A 25676-nucleotide genomic window follows, 5' to 3' on the forward strand; every position below is an offset into this window, starting at 1 on the left:
TTGACAGACACCAGCTATGCCATTTGGCCCATGCTGCCTTGTATGGTTTCTTTGTCCCTGGCACCCAGGACTCTGCAATGAGGAGCTCAGCTTCTCCCGAAAAGGCCTGACTTGTGTCAGGTTCCCCTTAAATCACCATGCTGTCAGGCTCAGACTCGGTAGCAGAACCAGTGAGTGTTCTTCGCCTGTTCTTGAGGGAGAATTATGGGAACTTGCAGGACATCTCCAGAAGACCTGGGAACCAAACCTGTCCTCCTCAATATGGAGTTAGCAGTTTCATATTTCTCTGCTGCCTCCTTGCCTGCGCTAGTGTTCTCAATATCATAGTGAATGGGGGAAATGTGTACTCCATCTGAGGACCCCACACCTGCAGAGAGGCATCTGTCCCCGCTGCCTCCGGATCCAGCCTCCAACTGTAAAATCATGTAAGCTGTCTGTTCAGTATCAACGTGAAGAGGTCCGTCCAGCAGGGGCACCGTTATCTCATGATTTTGTGAAAAACCACTGGGTCCAGCTGCCAATCCCTGGAGTTACCTCAAATTCCAGTCAGCCACCCGATTGTCTAGGCCCGGGAGGTACTCTGCTGTTACACTGATATGGAGGCAGAAATGCCAGAAATCCTTTGGCAGCTCTGCTAGCATTTGGAATCTCGTGTGGCCCAGGAGAAATGGCTTGGATCGACAAAGCTAGTCGACCCACCACTCTTGCTAGATCCCTCAGGGATATCAATTTCTTTGCCATGACTGTCGATCTCCTTCTTGATCGCGTTCACCTTCGCTAGCGGGAGGCTCAGCATCCCTTGGGCTATGTCCACAACGAAACCCAGAAAACTTATTGACTGAGAACGAGTAGTCTCTGATTTCTCCCAGTTGATCAGGAAGCCCAGCTCCTGCAGCAGCATGGTCGTTAGCGGCACCTGCTCTTGCAGCACCTGCATGTCCTGACACATTAAACAGATGTGTCTAGATAAACCATGAGCCTAATCCCCTGCTCATGCAGTTAGCTGCAACTGGCATCAGCAGCCTGGCGAAGCCCCACAGCGCTGATGTTGGGCCAAATGGCAGGCATGTGAATTCCCATTGCTACCCTTGCCACAGGAACTGCAGGAAACGACAATGAGGATGAGATCAGCAGTCAGGTAAGCGTCCTCGAGGTTAATCCAAGACAGCCAGTCTTCTGTTTGCAGGATATCCTGCAGCAGGTGAATCCCCTCCATCTTGAAATGGCAGTACACCAAGAATGCGCTTAATGCCCAGAGGCTGATCACTGCTCTCAGGTTTTGCTTCCTTTTCACCAGAAACATGTTGCTCACAAAGCTCTCTGAGTCAGCTACCTTCGGCGCGATCGGGTGCTTTTTCTGCGGTTCAGCGATTTCTTCTTCTAACAGTCGCTCGTCCTCCAGGGAAAAAATAATTGGGCTGGAAGCTGCACCTGAATGGGATCCTGAAGAAACTCGAAGTGAAACCCTTATTCTATTTCTAGGACCCAACCATCTCTGGTAATTTCTTGCCATTTTGCAGCGTGCTGCACAAGTCTCCCCCCCACAGCGGAAATCGCATGCTGGGATTGGTCCTGGCACACACTCCTCATGGCTCATCCAAATCCTCACTGGAATCCCTGTTCTCTCTCCTACTCATGTTCGTGTAGGATCTTTGCAAGCCTCCCCAGATATGGCAGTTCTGGCAGACAAAGGGCCTCATCACGGAGTGGTAAAAATGCGTCAATAACGCTATTACAGCTGCATTACTGCTCTGCCCAATCCCGAGTTTGGGCTGACAGTTGGAGATTTACCTCTAATAGCACCGCGGTAATAGAGCACAGAATGCCCCATTGGGCCCAAAGGACCCATTGGGAATAGGGATTTATCGCCCCCCCCAATCCTCTTGCAACTCGGATCCAGCGCTAATAGCACTGGACAGAGTTGCGGTAAGGCAATTTGTGTTGGGCGGTATCGCGGCAGATTTGTGTGATGAGACCCAAAGACTATGGGGCTCCGAGGGTGACGATGGAACCGCAGGTTAGCTTCACCTGCACCCGTCAATGCTTGATGAGGAGCGGGTCAGAGGTTTGATGCTTCATACAGCAGGTCAGGTTTTCCTGGGACTCTGCCGGTTTAGTTCTCAGCCGGCTCTGATGTTGACTCTCAGAGGGTTGACCTGAAGTCAGGTTCCCCGTAAATGGGGTTGTCTTGATTTGACTGACCGCTGTAGAACGCTGTCGGATTAGCATTATGCTTTCATATGTCCGATTGACTGTTATGTGTGTGTCACCTTACGAACACACCGAGAAGTCCACTGAGCAAGCACCAAAACTCTATGAGCCCTGTCACGCTGCACTGGCCACTTCCTCAGTGCCCTGCCCCTATCGCTGAGGGTTAAGGTACTGAGCCGAATGGCTGCCAGGAACACAGAGAGTCCTGTTGCGCCCCGTCAGTCAATTCCTCGATGCTCTGCTAGTGCAGAGACCTTCTGAACATTTTGTGGTACTCGCAATCACTTCTCGCCCTCCTCAGAAGATACTGAGGAGGAGTGATGTGATAATCGGCACTGTGGCTGCCGCTTCATGCCCCTTGTAATAGAGGCTGTCAAAATGGTGCTTAAAGCTTGCTTTCACTGCCACACAAGGTGTAGCAACATACCGACTGTTAGCAAACTGTGATGAACGATATACCTGTGCTAGTCATTCACAGCAAATCATACGAACGCATGGCCTGGCAATGCAAATTAAATCGTACTTATCTGCTGCCAAGGAAAAAGGCAGAACAGGGAGGCTTACGAGAGGTTAAGGCACATGCAGGAGTGGGATTGGAACGAAGCAGACCATGTGGAGAAGCTCAGAGCCAATCAAGTTCAAACTACGAAAAAAAAGTCTGTTTTGTTGGGAAGTTGTTGTTGTTTTCTGATGTTTTTACTTGAGATTGTGTTTTTATAATATGCTGCTTGAGAAATAAAGAGAAAAGTTGAGTATAATCCGAGCCTCCCATCTTGACACAGATCTACGATGGGGACACTCGGTGTAGCTAATCCAATACTGACCAAGGTATGTGACCAGATAGGAAAAGTGCCTCCAAAAACCCTATAGATTCCACAATACCCAAGTATACATAGCATCCCAGGTGGTAATGTCCTGAAAGCACCTAGAATCTGGTAAGTGTATGTTATTATTAGTACAGTGACCACATACTGCCTGTGTTGTACAAAGTGTATTATTGGGAAAAGGAGGCATTATTGTCATGGCAGAGGTATTGACACCCAAAGGAAACAATGGGGAACTGGCAAAGACTGTGATGGGCCTTGTCCTCAAAGAAAGTGAAAGAAAAAAAAAACATCTACATGGGGATCAAGATAAAAAGAAGTATCAGGCAAGATTTCTGATACAAACATTCAGAAATGGAGGATCTGGTGAACATGTGTAATGGGGTACAGTAGGAGAATGCAAATGCACATCTGCATTGTCACGGTAAGTTAATGAACATGGTACTGCAGACAAAATATGACAGAAAGTTAGGAGAATTTCCCCCTAACCCACGGGGACCACAGAGTACTGCAGTCTACCAGTTGAGATAATCTTTCCTTCTCTGTGGAGTAATGCAAGCCTCTTAGAAGTACTGTGGGAGAAGAGCGTGCATCTCATGACCTACATCGTAGTAGTATGGACTGTGACAAATCCCAGGGTATTGTCACATCTTCCATGGGAGAGGCCCCTTTCCATGAGGCCAGGTAGGTGAGGTCACTACACTATAGTCTCTCTGGGGGAGTTACTCAGCAGTTGGATCTCAGCGGGTGGATCTCATGGGAGGGGAAATCCTTCATGGGATTGGTGACAATGAACCTGGGAGAACGCAGTATTCACTCACCCCTTTGGTGTCCCCATCTTCCTTAACCACCACTCAAGTTCCTGATTCCCTACACCACGATTTGTTATGGTTTAACATCCTTAATAAGACCGGGATGAGGAAGAGGGAGTCTCGCCCCAGCCTGATGCAAAATATTACTGTGATGAGGAACATGAAGCAAGGAGGCGAAAGCCTTCCGCAGAACCAACAACACAGTGCAGTTGCCCGGATGATGGCAAAAAGGGAGAGACTCTTTCCCGGGTGGTTGAGAAGCCAGCCCTGGAGGAACAGGAAAAGAAACACCTGTCCCATTCAGAGGAACCCGAAGACTGGAGGCCAGGACGCGGACAGTCACAGGTACCGGAGAGGTCCTAACAAGGTGGCTCTGACCAGTGACAGAGTTATTGCTGGTCTAAAACCAGCCGTTAAGGACGGGACCCGCAAAGGGACTTTGGAGGTAATTACGGTACTGCAAGCTGCGGTACCGTAATTACCACCTTCCCCATTCCCATTGAGCCCTATGGGGGCTCAAATGGGAATGGGGAAGGGCCATGGTGAATGGGGAATTACCGCCCCTGCAAACCTTGGAATGGGGCGGTAATTCCGCCATTCACCGTGGCGGAATCGGTAGTTTACCGGTGGCAACCATGGCGCATATAGCGCCATGGTTACCGCCCGGGTCGTAATGAGGCCCAATTGAGTGGGCTAGTATGCCGTGCAGTGGAAAGCGCATATCACCTCATCCATCACCTTGCACATTTCTGCAAAGTATCTCCTGGAATTGTACAGTGTAACCATTTTCAACTAGATAAAACACCCATGTGTCTGTAGTTACCCATTCTAAGTCTGAAGGAAAAATGTTATCCTCTCTCCAATTGCAGTGAAGAACGATGAAGGAGGAATCGCAAAGTCACTGTGCCTCATTACGAGGTTGGAGGTAGCCATGGTGCTACTAGCACCATGGCTACACTCTTACCGCATTCCGGGTCCGGGTTGTCGGAATAGGGACTTACCGGGTCATTCCAACCTTGGAGAACCCGGTAAGTCTCCATTCTGAAAACCATTGCCCATTCCCATTCGAGCCACCATAGGGCTCAATGGGAATAGGGAAGGAGCTAATAACGGGCCCCCAAATAGTGGGCCCGTTATTAGCTCCATGGTTCCTTAGCGGCTCCCGCTAGGGGCGGCTGGTAAAACCGTCCGGCCTTAGCGGGACCCGCTAAGGGACCTCGGAATACAGAGATAAGGGGTTACCGGCACCGGCATCCTTACCGGTGCCGGTAACCCCTTACCTCCAACCTCGTAATGAGGCCCAATGACTGGAGGAGAAAATAGGTGGCTTCCCTACTAAGGTGATGGCTGTTGAACTTTTTCAACCACAGTTTTAAGAAGTGAACCTCTTGTTTTCTTTATGATTTCTGCTTTTGACGCCAGTGTGAGATGTTCTCTTTGCAATACTACTACTTGTATGTCTTCATTTCCAAGCCTTCAGATCTTAATATCCACCTCATTAAGAGTTTGCTGGTAATGGTAAAACATACAGGGGGTCATTCCGAATTTGGAGGTACTCATGGTGCTATAAGCAAAGGGGAAGAAGCAAATAACAGGCCCACTAATAGGGGGCCTGTTATTTGCTCCCTGGTCCCTTAACCTGTCCCGCTAAGAAAGGCTCATCAGACCAGCCGTTCCTGGTGGGACCCGCTAAGGGACCTCAGAATATGGCGGTAGGGGCTTAATGGCACCGGCATCCTTACTCGGAAGGATGCCATACTCGGAATTACCCCACAATTTTTCTGGATACTGTATGTTTCACCATTCTGCCAATTTGTGAATTTCAAATTCGAAACTCTTGAAAACGGCATGCTTTAGTGTGGAGGAACTTTCTTCCACACGAAGCATTACAATATGCAGCATGCAGCATTATTTCATGCTGTAATACCGCATTTGCCCTCTTGAATCCAAGGATACTCCAAAATGGGGAATAGCAGAAAGGTCTGATTGACTAAATTGCTCAGACATATTCCGCTTAGTGAATCCAGTAACGGTAATACCATTTTGGAGGTATTACCACCAGTAACACCTCTGGCAATAGCGCCAAATTCTTAAAGAGGCCTTCATCAGTCTTTGTCCTCATCTTCTTGCACCCAAAAGATGGTGTATCCAGAGAATGGGAAATTCAAAATCTTCTGTTGGGTGTCAGGTCTTATTCCCGTTGGTCTCGGGTAAGGAAAACGCCACATGGAAAGACCATGGCAGATACCACGGGCTGCTGGATTTCCCACGTCTTTAGCTGTGCAAATAATATGGTTTGATACTATTGCCCTTCTGCCATCAGGTATACAGTGTCCTGCTTCCTTTCTGATGGGATGTTTTGGAGGACGTTCTGTAATTTTTCACATAGGGACCGGTCATACCTGACCAGTAGGGCTGTGCGCGATATCCTGTACGCCATAACACTGGCGGTGGGTATCATGGACTGACCGCTTTGCGATCCCCATTAACTCTACAACACAACATTCTTCCACCAGCTAAACATCTCCCCCACCCAGACAAATGAAACACATTACATAAACAGGCCTAGCATCAGTTGTATCACAACAGTCCATACCATTACAACACCACCATCACCAAGGCACTTGACCAAATAGCTGCCCTAGCAACACAAAAACCTCACAACAACAACCACAAACCATGGTCCAACAATCAAACAGGAAGCCATATGCCTTGCAAGATCTTGGCAAGAGAACCCATGCCCCTCCACCAGGTGACCCCTCAAACACTGCTGCAACAAATACGAGATGGCCATACCCAATGCTAAAAACACCCGCTACCTCCAATAACTCTAATCCGCTACCAATCAGACACAGAACGATTTTACTTTCATAAAATCACTATGCAAACCACCATGCCCCCCTACCAATCCCTCCATCCACTTAAGTATGCAAATCCCTCATGGACTTCTTCAACATCAGACAAGCCCTCCCCTCTGCTGTCCCACTTCAGCCCATAACTCCAAGACTTTCCAACACATGCCACACATTCCACTCTTTCACCCTAACAGCCAAAACAGAACCAGCACACTTCCTGGATAAAGCATGCCTACTTAAAGCAGCATCCTTCTCTCTCTCCCTCTACCCTGCTAACCGAGCCCTCAGCTCTCTCCATCTCTCCCTCCCCTTCCTTATAGCTTGCTGACTGGCCACCTGGTGTACCTCAGAGTCTCACCGGTCCTGGGCACCCCCGCCAGTCCTCTCTCGCACTTGCTTCAGGGCCCTACTTCCACCAACCTTCATGGCACTTAGAATAACCCAAGAGAGTGGCTCTCTCTGCACTTACCCCAGTCTCCGCCGACTGGGTACACTTGGACCTCCCCCTCCCTGTGACCTTCTATGCACTTGCACGACCCAAATGCAATGTGGCTGATGATCATCTGTCTGTTCTCCCTTGTCTTCTCCCCTTAATTGCACTGGTAAACTGCAGATTCGCTGTTAGGCCTATTTGCTGGTCTCAACTGTTAATGTATTTTATGCAATTACTCTGCCTGTACAGACTATTATCGTCTCAGAATTTCAAGGGCTCTGAGCGACTGCTGTTTTTCCACTTATTCCCACCCTCCTTAAGTGGTTTGTTTGTTTGTTTGTTTGTTTTATTTGTATAGCGCTCCCCACCCAAAAGTATCTGGGCGCAAATGTAAATGTTACAATTAAAGATAGACAATTTACAAGATTACTGAAACAATATAGGTTTGCAATGTTTGAGAACAATACAGGTATATTTCATTACAATAGGAAAGGTACATCATTTCACGTTGTAATTACAGTGTGCCTATAAACAGGGTAGAAATATAACTATTACCAGTGAAGGTTGGCAGTGGTAATGATCAGTTATGGCTGATTACACAGGTCAGTCATTAGGAGGTAGTAAGAAGGATGTGCGCTAGAGTAGGCCTCAATAGTCCTAGATTATTCCTGAGAAACTAGCCACGTTTCAAATTTTTTTCAAAAACTCCAGTATACTGTCTCTCTTCTGATGTCCCTGATTCCCACAGTGGGAATTAGGGATTTAAAAATTTAATCTCAAAATTATAGTGATAATACATAGAACAAATCACTTATTTGTCAGATAACAGATAGACGGACAGTTTTTGATTTAGCTTCTTAGGGGTACCTCTATATACCTCCCTCTTAGGTGTACAGGGTATTAGCCTCATAATAAAGCCCCCCGCTACCTAACAGAATGATTTAATAAAAAAAAAACCCTACTAGACTCAGAAGAACAGTCAGCCCTAATTGCCTCTTAGTGCCCAGATTTAAACTAACCACCATTGGAGGATCCAGCTTCCCTGTCAAGGCAGCTCAATTGTGGAACTCCCTACCTCATGCACTTAGATCTGACCAAACTTTCAACAAATTCAGAAAGAACACAATAAAATGGCTCACTGAGAATGCTATGTAACCTGCACACTCTTCACGCACCTACCTCTGCTTCTGATATAGACTGACTTGATATTATGTTAACGCTAGCTATATGATGACTGTTTGGCTGTGCATCTTCTGTACTTGTACTTGCCTCACCCTGTGGTGCTAAGAAAATTTTGTTTTCCCATGTTCTGTATACTTGTAACTTCTGTAACCGAGCTGTAAACCTACTTGTTCTCATGCGCCCTGATACCTCAGGGTCCGGCGCGCACAATAAATAAACAAAGAAACAAACATAGAAGTGCAAAATCTCTCGATAACAGTTAAACATAGATTAACAAAACAAGAGTGAATGCTGCCCAGGACCACTGTTGGTCCGTGGGTATTGTCATAGATAACACAACAACAAGTGTGAATAGGTAAGTGTTTGATGGAGTTGTGTCATTGATCGACACTGTAGTGTTTCGGCCACATGTAACGTAGACTGGACGTTAAGGGCTGGTGTGGCCTTCTTCGGGATGGGGTTGAAGGGTGAACACTGTCCATGGGAAATTGTCAAATGAAAAGACAAAATGGCAGTAGAGCTTCTGACGGTCTCCGGTCGCAGCTGTGCTTGGGGACTGGTATGCGCGGTGTCTTTATTACATTGCTGTTATGGACAAGGGTCCATGTTGTCTGTACTGGAACTCGTGTGCCCAGATTGCAGGAGCGTCAAAAATGGCGCATGCCAATGGCAAAGTGTTAATGTTCGCCGGAGTCGTAGCGTCTTGATGGGGCAACATGGCGTAAATAAAAATGACATTCTAGAATTTGGCAAGGTAGCTTAGTCAACCAACTGCAGATGGGCTATGATCTTGAAAGCGTGCATTCCACACCTGTTCCCCAAGGGGACCCTTCAGGTACAATTATCAGAACTGATCTCACTTACCCTGCCTTCTTCCTGTAGCTTGGTAACAAGGGCATCCCTGGCATCTGAAACATTAGATAGAAGAGATACATTTTCAAGAAAGGTGTGCCTGACATCTGAAACATTAGCTATAAGAGATACATTAAATCTCTACTAATTATTTTAATGTGCATAGCACAAACCAAATGACCTCAAGGCACCTGTAACATCTGACAAGATGGACACATAGAGGCCTGAGACAATCATAGAGATGGCCATAAGTGGCATGCTAAGATTAATCCTTCAGAGCCAAATATGTATGTCTTTGCATGGTATTAGCATAAAAGTGCCCTTTGTGTTTATTAGTCAAGCTTACACAGATTAATAAATGGCCTAATGTAACAGTGAATATGTTTGTATACATTAGCTGACAGTCAAATAAAAACCAGCTGCAAGCACACACACGCATATTATGGACAAGCTGCTCCTTTTCAACATGTTCCACCAGTGAACCTTTAAATGCTACAATTATTACATCATGACCCTTTGTAAAATGGAATTTAAATGTAACCTCATTGTTTGTGTGCTTGCTGTTCACTAATACAGGCTTACTAATTAGACAGAAGTGGTTAACTACATCGAGGGTGGGTAATCACACTCAGTGAGTGTTCTGCTGTCTGGAGGAAAGTCTGCATCATTGAAAGATGCCCTCCATGTTGACACCTTGTTACTGCTGCCTACCTAATTGTGTCTTGGACTTTCCCTATGTCACGGACCGGGAGGTATTTCTACTGGAACCTCCTTTACGCCTCAGATCAGGAGGTCTTTTTACCATTTTTACTGCAGCTTGTTTTTGAAGACAGGACCTCGATCACTTATACCGCATTTCTCACAGAGCACGCAGAGTGCAGGTAGTGCTAGTATGTGAGTGGTGTACGCACCTTTCATTCATCTGGGTGGAGTTTGCTTTCTAGGAGCTGTCAGAGTTGTGACCGATGCTCTCTGCACCACCCTCATTTAATATCTCCTGTACTGGTAAGCATTTGCTGATAAACTTATCATTGTTATGAAGCACTTTAAACACACTCGCTATGGCTTATGTAGTGGGATGACTCTCAGTGGGAAACAACCCCACATCCCCACTGCTTTGATTGCTAACACTGAAAAGATTATGGGCCTCATTACAACTCAGGCGTTAAGGGTTAACGCCGTCGTTAACCCTTAACGCCTGATTCTGATTTTAACGGCTGCTTTCAGCAGCCGTTAAAATCCATGGCGCTAAACCGCCTTGGTGCTAATTACGCCACCGTAATTTACGGTGGCGTAATTGCCGCCTTCCCCACTCCCATTATGCCCTATGGGGCAAAAATGGGAATGGGGAAGGGTAAAATGGGAAATGGGGATTTACCGCCCCACTCACCTTGGAATGGGGCGGTAAATCCACCATCCACCATGGTGTAAACGTAGTGGTAAAGTTGGCGTACTTACGCCTGGGTCGTAATGACCCCCAATGTGTACAAAAAAAGCCAAAAAAAGCCAAATGATCCCAAGTTGATGGGCAACCTAAACTTACTGGTTTCTTTGAGAACGCTACACCATTGTTTGAAGTGGGGTCAAATGTTGAACCATTACATTTTTCACCTCCCCGCTTATAGACAACAATGAATCTTTAAAATATTTGTCTCACTCTGCAGAGAAAATCACTGGGATCTACCATTGTTGGCCATAATGATATTATTGGTACCAATCTTTCTGCTAGCCCTGACCTTGGAAAATTGGTCTCTCCTTCTGAAGATATACGTAGTGAGAGCGACATTGATAATGACATATCCCGTGTTTCAACATCAAATGTCCTTATGTCCAAATTGGATGATCTCCTATTATTATGTACCAATTTGGTGGAGGATCAATCTGAACTAAAAAATAAACTGGCTAGTGTGGTTGATGTTTTATTGGGTTGCAACTCTGAACTTATCCAAACTCTAGTTGACTCAGAGTGCCCCGGAGCACCAGTTTTACTGCCTCGGGTATCACCGGCCACAGTTCCTCCTTCCGGTGACACCCAGATGGACCAGGTTGAAATAATTGGTGCATGCCAGCATGCCTAGCCACGTGGTCTCAAGCAATGACATCGCCTAACGTTGGAAACAATGTTTGTCTGCAGGACCCTGTGACAGTAACTGCGGAAACCGAGGAGCACGCCATTGCTGTGCTACGTTATGAACTTCTGATGATGGACAGGTCCCCCTGTGTGCGCAAAAGAAAACAGTGATTAAGGCATCCGACTATGAATAAACCATCTACAGCCAGTCACCTTGAATTAACTAGTACCATCGCCTCTCGGCCTCACACTGATCTGGTTCCTTGTAAATCTCGTACGACTACATCTGAGTATACATTGGTCACCAGAGACCAAGGTTATGGCACTACTAGACAGACCTTTTTATTCCAGCTATCAAGGGTGTTAAATGGAGACTGACACGAGGCCTCCTAATTTGGATCAACGTGTTATTGGATTGGAAGTTAGAAGTTGTACAAACTAACTGCATAGACCTCTAAATGTTGCTTTATCTGGGTTGGTAACAAGGAACTGTTTTGCTTAATTAATATCTACAACAGGCCATGGTTACCACACAGTTTGTGAACTCTTGTATGTTTTCAGGATTTAATTAACACAAGGTTTGTACCGATAGAGCTAAAGGAAAAATGTATCATCGTGGCAGGGTACTTTAATCTTCAGGTGGAACCCATAAGAGAGCTAGCGGGACTTTGCAACAACCAGGATTTAGCCTGGGCCATCCCTCCTCTGGAGGCCAATGCACCTATTAGAAGACATCATTTTGCTGTTGAGTCCTCCTGCACGATGTTCATTTAAATCTGAGGGCCTGTAATGGTGGTTCCCAAATGACCAGCCTGCATGCCATACTTTTAATGGTCATAATGGCTGTTCACTCACTGATTATATTTTCATCTCAGCCAGAGACTGGGCCAGAGTCATAGACTTTGAGAAACATCTTAGAATCAGAGAATCGAAAGTGACCACTCTCCTTTATCAATTTCTTTTTTAGCGTCTAGAATATCATGCTTTGGCTCTTGCTTGGCCCTTCGCTCCCAACTGATTAGGGTTAAAGGTAATGCCCGAAAATCTTTGCAGTGGGCTAAGCTAATTGACCATGATGTAAAACCTAAAATGTATTATATAATTCTTCCCATCATGAAATCAATTATGGTGGTAAACATCACTGATAATGCAATGTTGGATGGATTTGAGACAATGATGGCAAAGATCCGCCCGCTGGTAACTACTGCTATTGAAACGAAAAGAAAGGGCACGATTGGAAAGGTTGGTTGGTATGATGATGCCTGCCGTTTAGCAAACAGAGAGATTGAAAAATGTGTGGGTCTCAAATTAGGGGTGGACAGGAATAGGTTACATTTGCTAAGGGCCAACTGCAAATCCTTGCTCAGTCCTAGCTATCGTATATCAGCGGTGAGCCATGGAGATCCAGCTTTTTAGGTTTATATTGTGATACCTCACCGTCTTTAGCCCTACGTGTCTCTTTGCCCCGTTTATGAAAAGCAGTTCCTCTGTCTATTACCGTAAAATAGTGGAAGTAGCTTTGGTCATGTCTAAATGGGATAAGGCTCCAGGCCCAGACTTAATACCCTTAGACCTATTCAATAATTAAGTTAAAATCTGGACTGCGGTCTTCTCAAACGTTTTCATTGCCATTTTAACTATAGGAGTTACACCTGTCTCCCGGCGTAGATCGATCACTGTCTACAATCTACAAAAAGGGAGGCGGGGATAACCCTGCAAACTATTGCCCGACCTCCTTACTAGACGGTGTGGGTAAGCTATTTGGCAAAATCTTCTTGAAGCACCTGCAAGGTTGGGTGGATAGAAATAATATAATAATCGAACTGCAGGCAGGGTATAGGAGAAATAGGGGCACAATGGACCAGTGCTTGATCCTATCTTTGTTGATCCAAAAGTACACATCTCTCTGGAAAATTAATCTTTATGTTGTGTTTCTTGATTTAAGCACCACTTTTGAATCTGTTTCAAGGGGAATGTTGTGGCAAATTCTTCTAACTCGGGGAGCCCCGCTAAACTTGATTCATGTCCTAATTCAACTGTACTCAGACACAATGCCTGTGTCTGTTACGACTCGGAGGGGCGAGACAACTGACCAATTTGAAGTGTCAATGGGTATTGGACAAGGTTGCGTCCTGGCTCGGCCCCTTTTTAACACCTACGTACAGGAAATAATTGATGCATTGTTGAGCCGGTGCCAGGATTGCCTGAAATTTGCCTCAGAAATATCTGGCGCTTTATTGCACAGACGTCGCGGTTTTAATCTCAACCACTCCACAGGTCCTGGAAAAATATTTATCTATTTTCCTGGACATGTATTCAGAGCTTCACCTGAACTTGGACATCAGCCAAACCAAATTGATGGTGTTCTGCTCCCAATCCACCAAACATAGGGTGATCCATCTAAGAGTGGGAGGTGGTCTGATTGAACAAGTGGACCACTTTGACTATATTGGGGTGAGATTTCAAGAGTATCTTGGTTGGGTCACCCAGGTTGATAAATCGGCAATCAACCTGGACAAATTAAGTGGTGCCAGGCCATTAGGTCGTACTTTTGCAGCCATGATAGTGGTGCTGTGTTCCCGGCTCTGGATCTATATAACAAGCATGTACAGCCAGTGGTGTTATATGGGTCAGAGCTCTGGAGTCATGTGAAGGTTGGCCAAATGAACATTAAAGAAAATAAATTCCTAAGGAGTGCTCCGTCTGCCCCTACTCACTTGGAGTATGACATAATTCCCATGGGCACTTTGGATATGTTTAAGCATGTCTTCTTTTGGATAAGGGTCTGGTATCATGTCCTTGAATGGAGGCACAATCCTTAAGTGGTTTGCTCATATCAAGAACATGTTACAAAAACGGAGTATTAGCGAGCTCTGGTGTGATCCAAGGGGGGTTGCTGATCAGTTATAAACAAAGTAAATACTTCTGCTAAACGGATTGCAATGGAATCTCTTCTTGAGGATGCTACCAAGTGTAATCTCGGTCGCGTTTACATTTCTCATATCAGCGAGTTAGGCTTTAACCAGTATTTGGATGAAATCTCGTACCCATTCGAAAGATCGCTGTACATGCGTTTGAGATTGGGCATTTTTCCAGTAGCTGTGTGGATCCAGGCTGCGTGCCCTTCAGCACCTGATATCTGTCCTATGAGTGAGAGTATAAGAGAAACTGTGTCGCATTTATTTTTGCTATGTGAAAAGTCAAAGATGTTGGGACTTTTGTACTCAAAATCGGCACTACTAGACTATGGCGTTCGTACAATCAACCTGGCTGTGCTGCTTTTGACTTATTCTTTCTCCCCCATTGTGACATTCGCAACAGCTCGATACTGTGTAACTGTTGAAACTAAGCTTTGCATATCCTGTAACTGTTGCGCCCTGATACCCCAGGTTCTGGAGCGCATTAGAAATAATAAACAAACAATCAAACAAACAGCCACACGATGTGGCTGCTGAGAAAGAACTTTTGGGCTAGCAACTAGGTAATGATGTTTTCTCTCCTTTTCTCTTGCATTGTATGTGCCAAGACTGCAAGCATTTCTCTCCTTGTTTCAACAACTTGAGGAAGGCTTACAACATTGAAATGCATTGTTTTAAATGCATTTGTTTATGAAATGTTTATATATTGTAAACTTAAAGATCTATTTTTAAAAGAATAAAAGCATATGATTGATTGATTTGTATCACATGTATGGACATTTAGATATCCGACCCTTGCTGTAATTAATCTATTCTGACTAATTAGTAATCCTTTATTGTGATGAATTCGGCAATATCATCACTGCCTCTCTGGGGAAATTCTCTTCCCATATGACCTGGGAAGGGAAGCCGCTACCTGATCCCGACCCTGGGGGTGGTTGCCTGAGGGAGGACCATATGGGGCGAGAGGACCCTCATGAGAGTGAGAAAGACTGGTTGCAAATATAGTGAAGTCCTGGCAGGAGAGTAAACCAGGCCACAACCGGAATGCACAATTATTGGGAAGTCCTGGCAGGAGAAAAACCAGGCCAAAGGGAATGTGAGTAAGAGGACCGCATTTTAAGAGTGTGAATTCTTGGGGAAGAGACCATAGCCACTGAGTCGAAAAGTTGTAAAAGAACTATGAAGAACTGCGTTGTAAGAACTGTGAATTATAATGAAATGTGTAACAGGTCAAAAGGGTGAGGAAGAACCCTTGAGAGTGTGATGCTAGAGGAAGAGGATTACACCCCCTTGATTGGAAAGTTGTCTTTTACCAAGGAAAATAACTGTGGTAGAGAATTGAAGAGAAGCTGAAAATTTGAGGAAAGGAAAGACCTTCCCCAATCGTTCTGACAGCTGTGAAACCTTGGGGGAACTTTGATCATTTGTTCATTTGTGCACCTTTTGGAACTTTATGTAGGAATATTAAAGAAGACTACAGATGGCCAGATGACAGACTTTCCCCTTTCCACTTTTATTTAGTTTCAGCTTGTAAGGGTCAGGATAGGATTTTGGACACAGGGCGGAGAACTCTTGATATTTTTGGACATTCTGACAGTGACATCATTAAGTTTCGTTGAGGCAGGGAAACCCCTAATAGTGTTAGGGTTGGATAGGTCTTTCTCAAACCCTTCTTTTACTTTAATAAAAGTTTATAAAAACCAATACAATGTCTCTGTGTCCGAGTCTTACTCCTGATTCATTGTACAGTGAACAGCAAGCACACAATCAAAAGCTTATTTATAAATTAAATCTACCACATGGTGACTATATTAGGCTTGAAATTGTTTAAATGGAATCATTGGGGCTTGTGAAGGGAACTCTTGGTATATGTTGAGCATGGTCCGGTTGTCCCTGATGGGAAACATAGTGCTGCTTGGCCAGGGTAGGATTTTGGACACAGGACGGAGAACTCTTGATATTTCTGACACAGCCACCGGGAGGTCATTGAACAAAAACAAAGTGTGCATACAAGACGTGCATGTGTGCAAGCAAGGTTATGTGAATGCGCGTGATAGTTGCAGTGTGAATGCTGTGTGTGCCCGCAGGGAGAAAAGAGGAAAGGAACAGTTATTGCAAGAGGGAGGATGGGGAGGATAAAAGGGGTCCTGGCATAGATTGGGTAGGTGCCAGCAGGACAAAGGGCCTTATTACAAGTTTGGCAGTATTCCAGTGGTAAATCCAATAAAATACCACCAAATGGAAATTCTGTTCCCGCCACTTGGTCTGGCAGAATTGCCGCTGGATTAAAGTGGTGGTATGGCAGTGTTAGTCGCCATTTATGGAGTAGATAGGACTCCATGGGGATTTTGGCTGAACTACTGCTAGGGGTAATTCCGCCAGCAGTAATTCTGCCAATTTTTCTCTTTAAGGCGGCGGAGTTACCAGTAGTATTTTGCTGGTGGTTTTTCCTTTGCCTCACCATGAAAGTTGTGGTACCACTTCATTACTGCCATTTTTCCTGGGCCGCCGTACTTGTAATGTGGCTCAAAGAGGCTTTATTGGGAAATGCCAACACATGTGTTTACTTAAAGTCACAGTAAATGTACCATCACTAATGTGTTCTTGGAATTTCAGTTCTGTCATTCTTGGTCAAAGCCAAAATGAGGGTGAAATTACAGTGGCAGCACTTGCCTTATATGGCAAAGAAAAGCCATCATAAGTGTGTTCTTAGAGTTAAGGTACTAACATTATTTGGCAAAGCAAAGACGAGTATGTTCTTACAGTGGCAGTACTGTTGTTTTAGGCAAAGTCATCATGGGTGTATTGCAAACGTGGCAATTGTAATGAAGGCATGGTATCAAACGGTAAGACAGACACACGTGATCAAAGTTCAAGGGTGTTTATTGAACTTCAATTGGGTTTGAAAAACGCCTATGCCTATCTAAATCTATATCTAAAGATGGGAGCGAGCTACGACCATCAAATAATAATAACGCAGTCCTATTCCACTCTGTCAAAATAAAAGGTACTTTACTAGTAAACCTATTGCCAATCCTTACTTCTAAATACAAAGTGTGGGTAACAATGTTATGCAAAAGAAAAGCGTTCAAAAAATGATATGTCAGGATATTCAAGCCGTTTTCTTCCCTTTGCCACGCTTTCAGCAAGGGACAAGGCGGCACACTCAATCTTAGTGCACTCTCTGGCATCTCTAGCATGAGGATGCAGTTCAAAACCTCAACATAAGGGCCTTCTGTGTCAAAGGGCCTCATTACACAGTAGCGGCATGGCTACTCCCTTACTGCATACTGGGTCCGGGTAGGCGGTATGGGGATGGTCATTCCCACCCTGGGGGACCCGGTAAGTCCACATTCCAAATACCATTCCCCATTCCCAGTTGAGCCCCTATAGGGCTCAATGGGGAAGGAGCTAATAACGGTACTGCAATTTGCGGTACCGTTATTAGCCCCGAAGTCCCTCATCGGGTCCCGTCCTTAACGCCTGGTCAGACCAGGTGTTAAGGACGGGACTCGCTGAGGGACCTCGTAGTAGGGCGCTAAGGGATTACTGGCACCGGTGACCTTACCGGTGCTGGTAATCCCTTAGCGCCTACCGTGTAATGAGGCCCAAAGTCTCTTTGCCATTCAAAGTCTCTTATTCCAGAGGGCCTGATGCAACACGACAAACATTACAGTTCCTTTCTTCTTAGGATTTCACATATACACCTTCTCGGGTGATTTAGTGTTCACCCCAGGTCCCCCTCCGCCGCGCTCAGACCCACTTTAACACAAAACCTTCAATTGGTCTCCCTCCGCTGGGCTCAGACCAAATTTATCTACTTTTCCAAACATTCTCTACTGAATCAAATTCGAAGACTTTCGACTGTGCGTGGGATTTTACTTGACCTGTCACAGGACCACTTCGATTCGCAATTACTTGTTCTCTTCTTGAAATAACCTTTTTCTCACTTTCGCTTTTGCCACATCTCAGCTGGATACCTTACAGAGACGTTCAATTGAGCACCCATGCGATGCCGGACCACTCTGTCAAAGGTAATGTATCTTGCTTTTTTAAAGTTCAATCACTCAGCAGTTCAACTTTACTTGCGTCTCTTATCACACGCATTTTAAAAATGTTCGTTCCAGCGCTCGCCATACGACGTTGCGGCTTGCAACCTTGGCTTCAACACAGACCGGTCTTGAATCGATTTCCCCAACTTACTGGCTGTGTTGATTTCGCTGACGCTGCTTTGTTTTCAGAGCCAATGGCGGTACCACAGTGGCTGGTGCTTCTCGTGCCCTTAATTATTGATGCGGGAGGGCCCCAGGTATCTCTGACACGCAGGATTCTTCAGCCTGGTTTCCTGGTCTTACGCTTTCTATTCAAGGTTTCTAGAAAGTAATGGTTCCTTGTCAAGAAGGTCCCCTTCTGTTTTGCCATCTTTCTTCTCTCGTTCAGCTGCCAATTCAAAACTGTTGTTTCCTCATGTGCTTTGCCTCGCTTAGTGTGTGCTCTCGTGCTCTGCCTTTTATCCATATGGGGAAGCTTTATGGAAGTCAGGTGTGTGTGATGGTCAGTAATTGCCTGAGCTCGTCTGACCATTGTATTGGGACACGTCAGGTATACTGCTTGGGTGTTAGTCTGTTTTCTCTCATAGCGGGCTGTCTTTGTGAAAGTGTTTGTGTAGTAAAAAGGGGGAGTGGAGTTCCTAAATATCCTACCTGGTAGGATGGGGTAAAAGTGTTACAAGGAAGGGCATACTGCATCTCACCATCCAGTATCGAACTCCCACTCACTAAGGACCCCCCTCACCCAGGTAATCCTCCCACACTGGTCCACCCCCAGGAACTGGATCCAAAAGCAATGGGCATATCCTGGCCACCTGGATGACAGATCCCCGGGGACTAGTGGGTGAGACACCTTCTGGTTTCTAGCACAATATTCGCCTTATTGGGAAAGGTGCCAACAAAAGTGTTCTAACAAATGGAGTTCTGGTATTATGAGTCAACGCGTGAGTGCGTTCATGCAATTATGGTACTGGCATTGGAGGACAAAGCAAAGGCTAAGGTGTTGTTACTGTGTTCTGGCAGTAAAACATTTCTTAGCCAAGGACATCATGGGTGTGATCTTAACGTGGCAATAGTGGCCTTTTTGGGAAAAGTGCAACCAAAACTGTGTTCTAACAAATGCAGTTCTCGTATTATTGGTCAAATCCAACATGAGCCAAAACCACCATGAGGGTGTTCTTGCAGTTAAGGTACTGGCATTGTTGGGTAAAGCAAATGCTAACGTGCTCTTATTGTGTTTTGGCAGTATAAGACTTCTTAGGCAAAGCCATCATATGGGTGTGTTGCTAACATGGCAATATGGGGCTTATTGGGAAAAGTGCCACCCAACGAGTGTTTTAGCAAATGGAGTTCTGGTATTATTGGTCAACACTAACTCGAGCCAAAGCCACCATGAGTGTGTTCGTGCAGTTATGGTACTGGGCATTGTTCAGCAAAGCAAAGGCTAATGGGGCAGAACTGGCATATTAGGCAAACTCATCATAGACATGTTCTTACAGTGGCAGTACTGGCCTTATTGGGAAGAGCAGCACCACAACTATCTCTAACAATTGCAGTTCTGGCATTATGAAAGCCAACATGAGGATATACTTATAGTGGCAGTCCTGGTCATACTGGGTAAAGTAATCATGAGCTTGTTCTTACAGCTAAGGAACAGGGGTTATTGGTCAAAGCAACGACAAGTGCAGTCTTACAGCGCCAGTACTAGTTTAATTGGGAAAAGCCGTCATAGGTGTGTTCTTACAGTTACGGTACTGGTATTAATGTGCAAAGCAAATATGAGTGTGTTACTGCAGTGTCAGTTCTGGCTTTATTGCGTAAAGCTGGAGGTGTAATCGTATGTGGTAGTGCTGGTCTTATTGGGCAAAACCAAAACAAATGTGTTCTTAAAGTGGCAGTACTGGCATATATTGTGTTTCCCTGCACACTGAAAATGTTCCTGTGTACTGTTGGTGCCCTGGCATCTGTTCAATATTTTTAAGTGCTGTACCGTACAAAACTGATTGTAAATTGTATGAGTTTTTACCTACTTTTTCACAGAAATTGTGCACCACTTAAAATAATGTTCCAATAATTATGTGGGGATGAAGTGAGAACACCCCCAGACCGTTGGTTGGTTTGGGCTCCCTCACCCACTCGGTTGTTCATGCTCAATATTTGGAAATATTTGCATCCCCCATTGAAAATGTTCACCAGCCACTTAGGTTGAACAGCACCTGGACATTTGGGGCTATATCTTACAAATGGTGACTATACTAGATGGCATCATCAGGGCATTTTATGCAGCATATACACTAGGTTGGCAGCCCTTGGAAGGATATACCTCACATATTGTTACTTAGGCATATGAGGTATATGAAGAAATTAGGCTGCAATTGTCATGTGATGACAGCACAAGTAGGCTTATATCTCAGCATTTGGTGGCTATATCAGACATATGATGGCAATATTTGGACATTTCAGTTTGCGTTTCACATGGCATTCAAAACCTTTTGGTGTGGCTGATGCTAGATTAGATGCCTGCGACTTTGTAGCTTCCTGGTCGGAAAAAGAACAAAGTTGGGCTATGATAATATGTTTACAGAAATGATCAAGAAAGAGGGGCTGAAAGGACAAAGCTCCTGTGATTATACAATATTAAATGTGGTTGATCAATGTTCTAATAATGATATAGGGCAGAAATGGGATCATTAAATCAGAATTGATTATGCACAGTCTGGTGAACCAGAAGAAGAACACTGATGTAACAAGCACGTTTTAGTGATCTTTATTTCTTAAAAAGAAAGAAAATGCCTATCTAACCTTAACACTGTGGGGATGATCCCTACGTACCCGAAGTAACTAAGGTGCTCATCTATAGTCAAAGTCCACAAAAAAATATGTTTTCTGTCCAATGAGCTATTACTGTCTGCCACTAAATTTATAACTAACTCAGGTATCTTCCCTTTAGCCATATTTCTCCAGTCTTTGTTTCAGGGTTTTCCAACTTGTAAAGTTCTGTTGGGGACAAAGTCAATATAGAATATTTCTCCTCGTATTATTCTCACACATGCGTCTCTGCAGCTCTTGCTGTAGGTTGGAGGCTTTCGGCTCTATAAACCTCTGATATCTTTTCTTCTCCTTTTCCCACTCTTTGTGGCGATATCCTCTTCCCTTTTTCCTTTCATGTTCAAACACTTGCAATGCTGGGTATTTCACTCTCTTAATATTGATTTCCTCTTTAGGTATCTGAAGCCACTTCTCCTGCGACCTTTTGTTATTTTCTACACTTAAATGTCTCTTAGTAATTTGCTCTTTGGCTGCCAACCCTTTTTAGGAGGTTATCTCGTCCTTTTGTCTTTCTAGATATAGCCCTATAGACATGTTTGTTGTTGGGTATTTCAATCTCGAAATATGGATTTCCTCTTTAGGTAACTGAGGCTACTCCTCCAGTGGCCTTTCGTTATGTTCACCCTTCATATGTTTCTGAAATTGGCAAGTTTCTCTCAGACTTATCTCACTTTTCTCTCATAGTCTTTTCTCCTAGTCTGCCTTTCCAACCCTCCTGGGTTCTCCCCACATATGGGTTCCTGCTTTCTCAACTTTTCATATTCAATGTGATAGCTTTCATCTGATCCCCATAGCCTCCTCCTTCTCAGAATCACCCTAGTACCTTCATTCAGCGTGGGGTGATTCACAGGGCTCTGCTTAGGGACGTGTCCACTACAGCTTTTCATCACATCAGTTTCTTTGCTTTCATTGCTGACTCGCTCTCCACGTCGTGGTGCTTTCTGGATGCTCAGCACAGGTTTGCCGAAACATATGCCTTGTTACTCGCTTTCGCTAATTTTTCGACATTCTTCAATGGGTCTCAGGCCCGCCATGGCTGTCCTGTGGTGACGCCACCACTTGCGAGGGTCAGCTCTCTTTCCAGCATACAGTGGCTTGCCCACTGCTCTCTCTGCCAGGCTCCTGGTATCTTTGCTCAGTCTTTCTTATTCCACAGGCTCTCGTCGGCTCCGCAGCTGCACTCTGCTCTGCCCCTCCAGACCGTGGATACGTCAGAGGGTTTGCCTGGTGTATTGCTCTCTCTCCCATTCCATATCCGGTTCCTTCCTTTTACAGATTGTCCCATGGGAAAAGGGCATGCTGTTTCCATTCATGGTTTGTCTTCTGTCCAGCATTACCTGAAACCAACAGATATTAATCCAAATCAATGATATTTGGGGGCTGTCCATGTAAGCAGATAGTCAGGCTGGTATAGGAGATCCACTTGGGAATGAGAGTCCTTGTCCCCTAGAGGGGAGTCACTCCCAGTGAGGTCCCACTTTCCCAGACCCCAAAGGAGGATCTTGCCAATGGGTCTCACCTCCTTAGTATCAAAGGGGGTGGTTCCCCCTTTGAGAGAAGGGACAAACACCCTATATTTGTCACAACAGCTAGACTGGTAGACACTCTGGGGCATCAAACACTCCATCCTTTCTGGTGCAGATATGAGGCAAATTCAATACTTTTCCATATATCATTCATATCTTATGCTTCAGAAACTAACTGGGATTTACTCTGCGGTAGATTTTTTCTGTGGGCAGTGCCTACATCAGGGCAGTACATAGGAATACATTTGCTGGGCCTGTTCTAAGACCTATCTTTTTAGATCTCGGTTCATAATTAAGCAGTAGATCACTGGGTTCTAATATTGCATTGTAAAGAGTAGCCTCCCCAGCTGTAAATGTCTATAGAGGGAAGGGACACCATTTTCATGGGATAATTAATGGATCATAGTTTAATCCCAGCTGAATGGAAATGTACTGAACCACCTAGAACGATGGAATAGAGGAGGCAGCTCATAGAGGTAATGCGGTGAAACACAGGTTTTGTATCCATAAGCATTTTCATTTCGATTTTGTAATTGTAAAGATGTTATGGGGTCTGGAATTCTTTATTGACTGATGATGTCTGTATAACATGAATTAGTTTTGTATTCTGAATCTAAATAACAATGTAAACTTGGCATGTCTAGAAGCCTTGCTTGCTGGGTATCAAATGTGGGGTTGAAAAAATGTATTGGGTTGCAAAGTAGCACACATCTACTGCTAGGTCTCCTGCCCCAGCAATGCAGATAAAAGGGCTGGAGTAGGGTACATGAGGGACCGAATCTATTCACAGGCACATTCATCTATGCACTGCGGCTGTTCTTTTTAGAAACGTGCTGTAAATAGTGCTTCATTTCCATCCCCATCGCCAGGGGTGTTGCAAGGTCTGGAAAAGATCAGGGGCTAAGTCAATGTTGGGACTGGCAGGATTCGGGCTAGCAATAGCCTTTTGGTTGTAGTTCCTGAGCTTCTATCCGGGGCTCAACCAAAAGACCCGGGGCTATAGCCCCCTCAACCCCCCCCTAGCAACGCCTCTGCCCATCGCCATCCCAAGGAAAACAAATCATGGTAGTATGGAGGAAAGCAGACGAGATGTAGGAGTACAGTCCATACATTTGCAGGTTAGTTGTTTGCATTAGGGCTGACAAAAGAATAAGAATGCCTGATCAGCTAACAACAACAATGCTGGGCCCTGGCTGCATACCCAATTCCGCCTTTATCAAGGTGCATTCCTCTTCCAGCTGCTGGATCCTTGCATCCTGTTGCTGACACTCCCGGAATGCATGGGCCTCACTGCGAAGAGTTTTGTTTTCTTGCTGCAGCACCTGTACCTGAAATAGAACCCAGGGACACACCTTAGATCAATATCAATATACATGACCAAAGGCTTGCAAATCAGATTCTAGTCAGGGAGGTCTTCTCAGGGAGCTTCACCAAGGATAATTGCACATGGCCGTCTGAAGCGCATTAAATGTTCCCTAGAAGGAGTCTCAGGGTACCCTATATTTAATCCCCGAGTGGTTGGGCATAGGATCTTAGGTGCCCCGTAGCGGGTAAACAGGAGTTTACCTTGGCCTGTGCCCCTTCCCCATTTGGCACTATTGAAGTTGGCAGGCATGGGTTGAAGGGGGCCTCTGAGTAGGATTTACAGACCAGATAAGAGAGGATTGGAGTCTCGACCACTGGGGATTCCTCTTCTCTCAAGCGCCAAGAAGTTGCTATCACATCCAAATTTGTTTCCACCACCTCCAGCCTCCCTTGCATAGCTGGAGATGTGCATTTTTTATTTATTTACCCGACCTTTTAAACTACAAACATTCTAGAGTTGAAAAATGCAACCTTTAACTCTGTCCCCTCGCCTTTTGGCAGCTCTCCCTGGATGCCCAATTTCTGCAGGATGAACCCCTCCATTAAAGACATTCCTTCCCAGGCCACAAAGATTGAAGCAGTAAACAGAAGCTATGGATTTTACGTGCTAATGGCTGGATGGTATATCTGGGGTTGTAATGGCCAACATTGCTGACATAACCCTCGGGCATATTCAGTGCTACAAGTGGTATACGAAATTGAGGCGGGGGTCCTGGAAAGGGGGGCATGGCAGAACTGTACTGGGCGTGGCCTAAAGAATGGGTAAGTGACTTAAGCAAGGGCCACCTGCCCCAAATAAACGATAAATCATGAGGCCCTGCAAACATGTACTTTGGGCCACCCAGTGTGGCATAAGGGGGTCTTGTTTGCATCCAAGCTACATATTCAGTTTCCAAATGAATTGCTGTGTGTAAATAATGCCCCCTGATACGGGATGTAAGCGATTGAATCAGCAAGTAAATTACCTTAGTTCTGTAAATAAAGGACCCAGGTGAGGTGTACTTTACAGCTCTAAAGTGCTTATTTGGGGGTTTTGCTATCAGGCTACCTGCCTGTCCAGTGATAATCTGTAGCCATTAAACCCCTGCAAAGAAGGGCTAATAGTGTGCACAAATTTGATACGGAAGCACAAGTCTTCTCAAACTAAAGTCACTTCAAATATGCTTCTGCTGTCCAAAGAGAGACCTCAACGGGCCAGAGGATAGCTCAGGGGCAACACGTTTGTCTTGGAAGCAAGACAACGCAGAGCAACACAGGTTAGTAATCCCAGTTCTGTGCTTAGAGACTGGTATCCGGTATTAAACGCATTATAAAAGGTTAAACCTCTTAACTGCCAGGCTATTATGCAAGTCTATGCAAAAAGGACACGCATACTCGTCCTTGGCTCTTAAGGGGTGAAGGTGTTAACTTTTCCCAGTCACCTTCAGCTGGCCCTGAAATCACCCAGGAGAGTACCCTTGAGAAAGCAGAAGACAAATAGCGCCCATGTTAATTTTGCACCCTGGAAAAGCATGCCAGGACGCTAATAGGAATAAACCGCTTTCGCCGTAAGCATTACGGGTCTGATTGTCAGGTAAGGAAAAAAGACAGTGAATATGGCAAGGGAAATGTGCACAAAATCACACAGTGAATAGCTTTGAGTCAAACAACATACATACAGGAACCAAGACTCATGTATACTAAAACCCAGGAGTGCAAACAGAGTGTGACAACAATACAAATATATGAAATGGGATGTGGGATAAG

The 25676-nt window shown here is 45.1% G+C and overlaps 1 protein-coding gene across 3 annotated transcripts in view; it reads right to left on the minus strand.

Annotated features, from left to right (window-relative positions):
- Positions 1 to 25676, minus strand: part of LOC138493293 (coiled-coil domain-containing protein 150-like) — a 361270-nt gene that overhangs the window by 215623 nt on the left and 119971 nt on the right. For all 3 annotated transcript variants that reach the window (XM_069620392.1, XM_069620391.1, XM_069620393.1), the window contains exons 4-5: positions 23767 to 23893; positions 9182 to 9225 (exon numbers count right to left, since the gene is read on the minus strand). In XM_069620392.1, coding sequence (XP_069476493.1) covers positions 9182 to 9225; positions 23767 to 23893 — 171 coding nt within the window. The remainder of the gene's footprint in view (positions 1 to 9181; positions 9226 to 23766; positions 23894 to 25676) is intronic.

This window comes from Ambystoma mexicanum, chromosome 10, assembly GCF_040938575.1.
Source record: "Ambystoma mexicanum isolate Mex_15411 chromosome 10, UKY_AmexF1_1, whole genome shotgun sequence".
In the NCBI taxonomy this organism is placed as follows: domain Eukaryota; kingdom Metazoa; phylum Chordata; class Amphibia; order Caudata; family Ambystomatidae; genus Ambystoma; species Ambystoma mexicanum.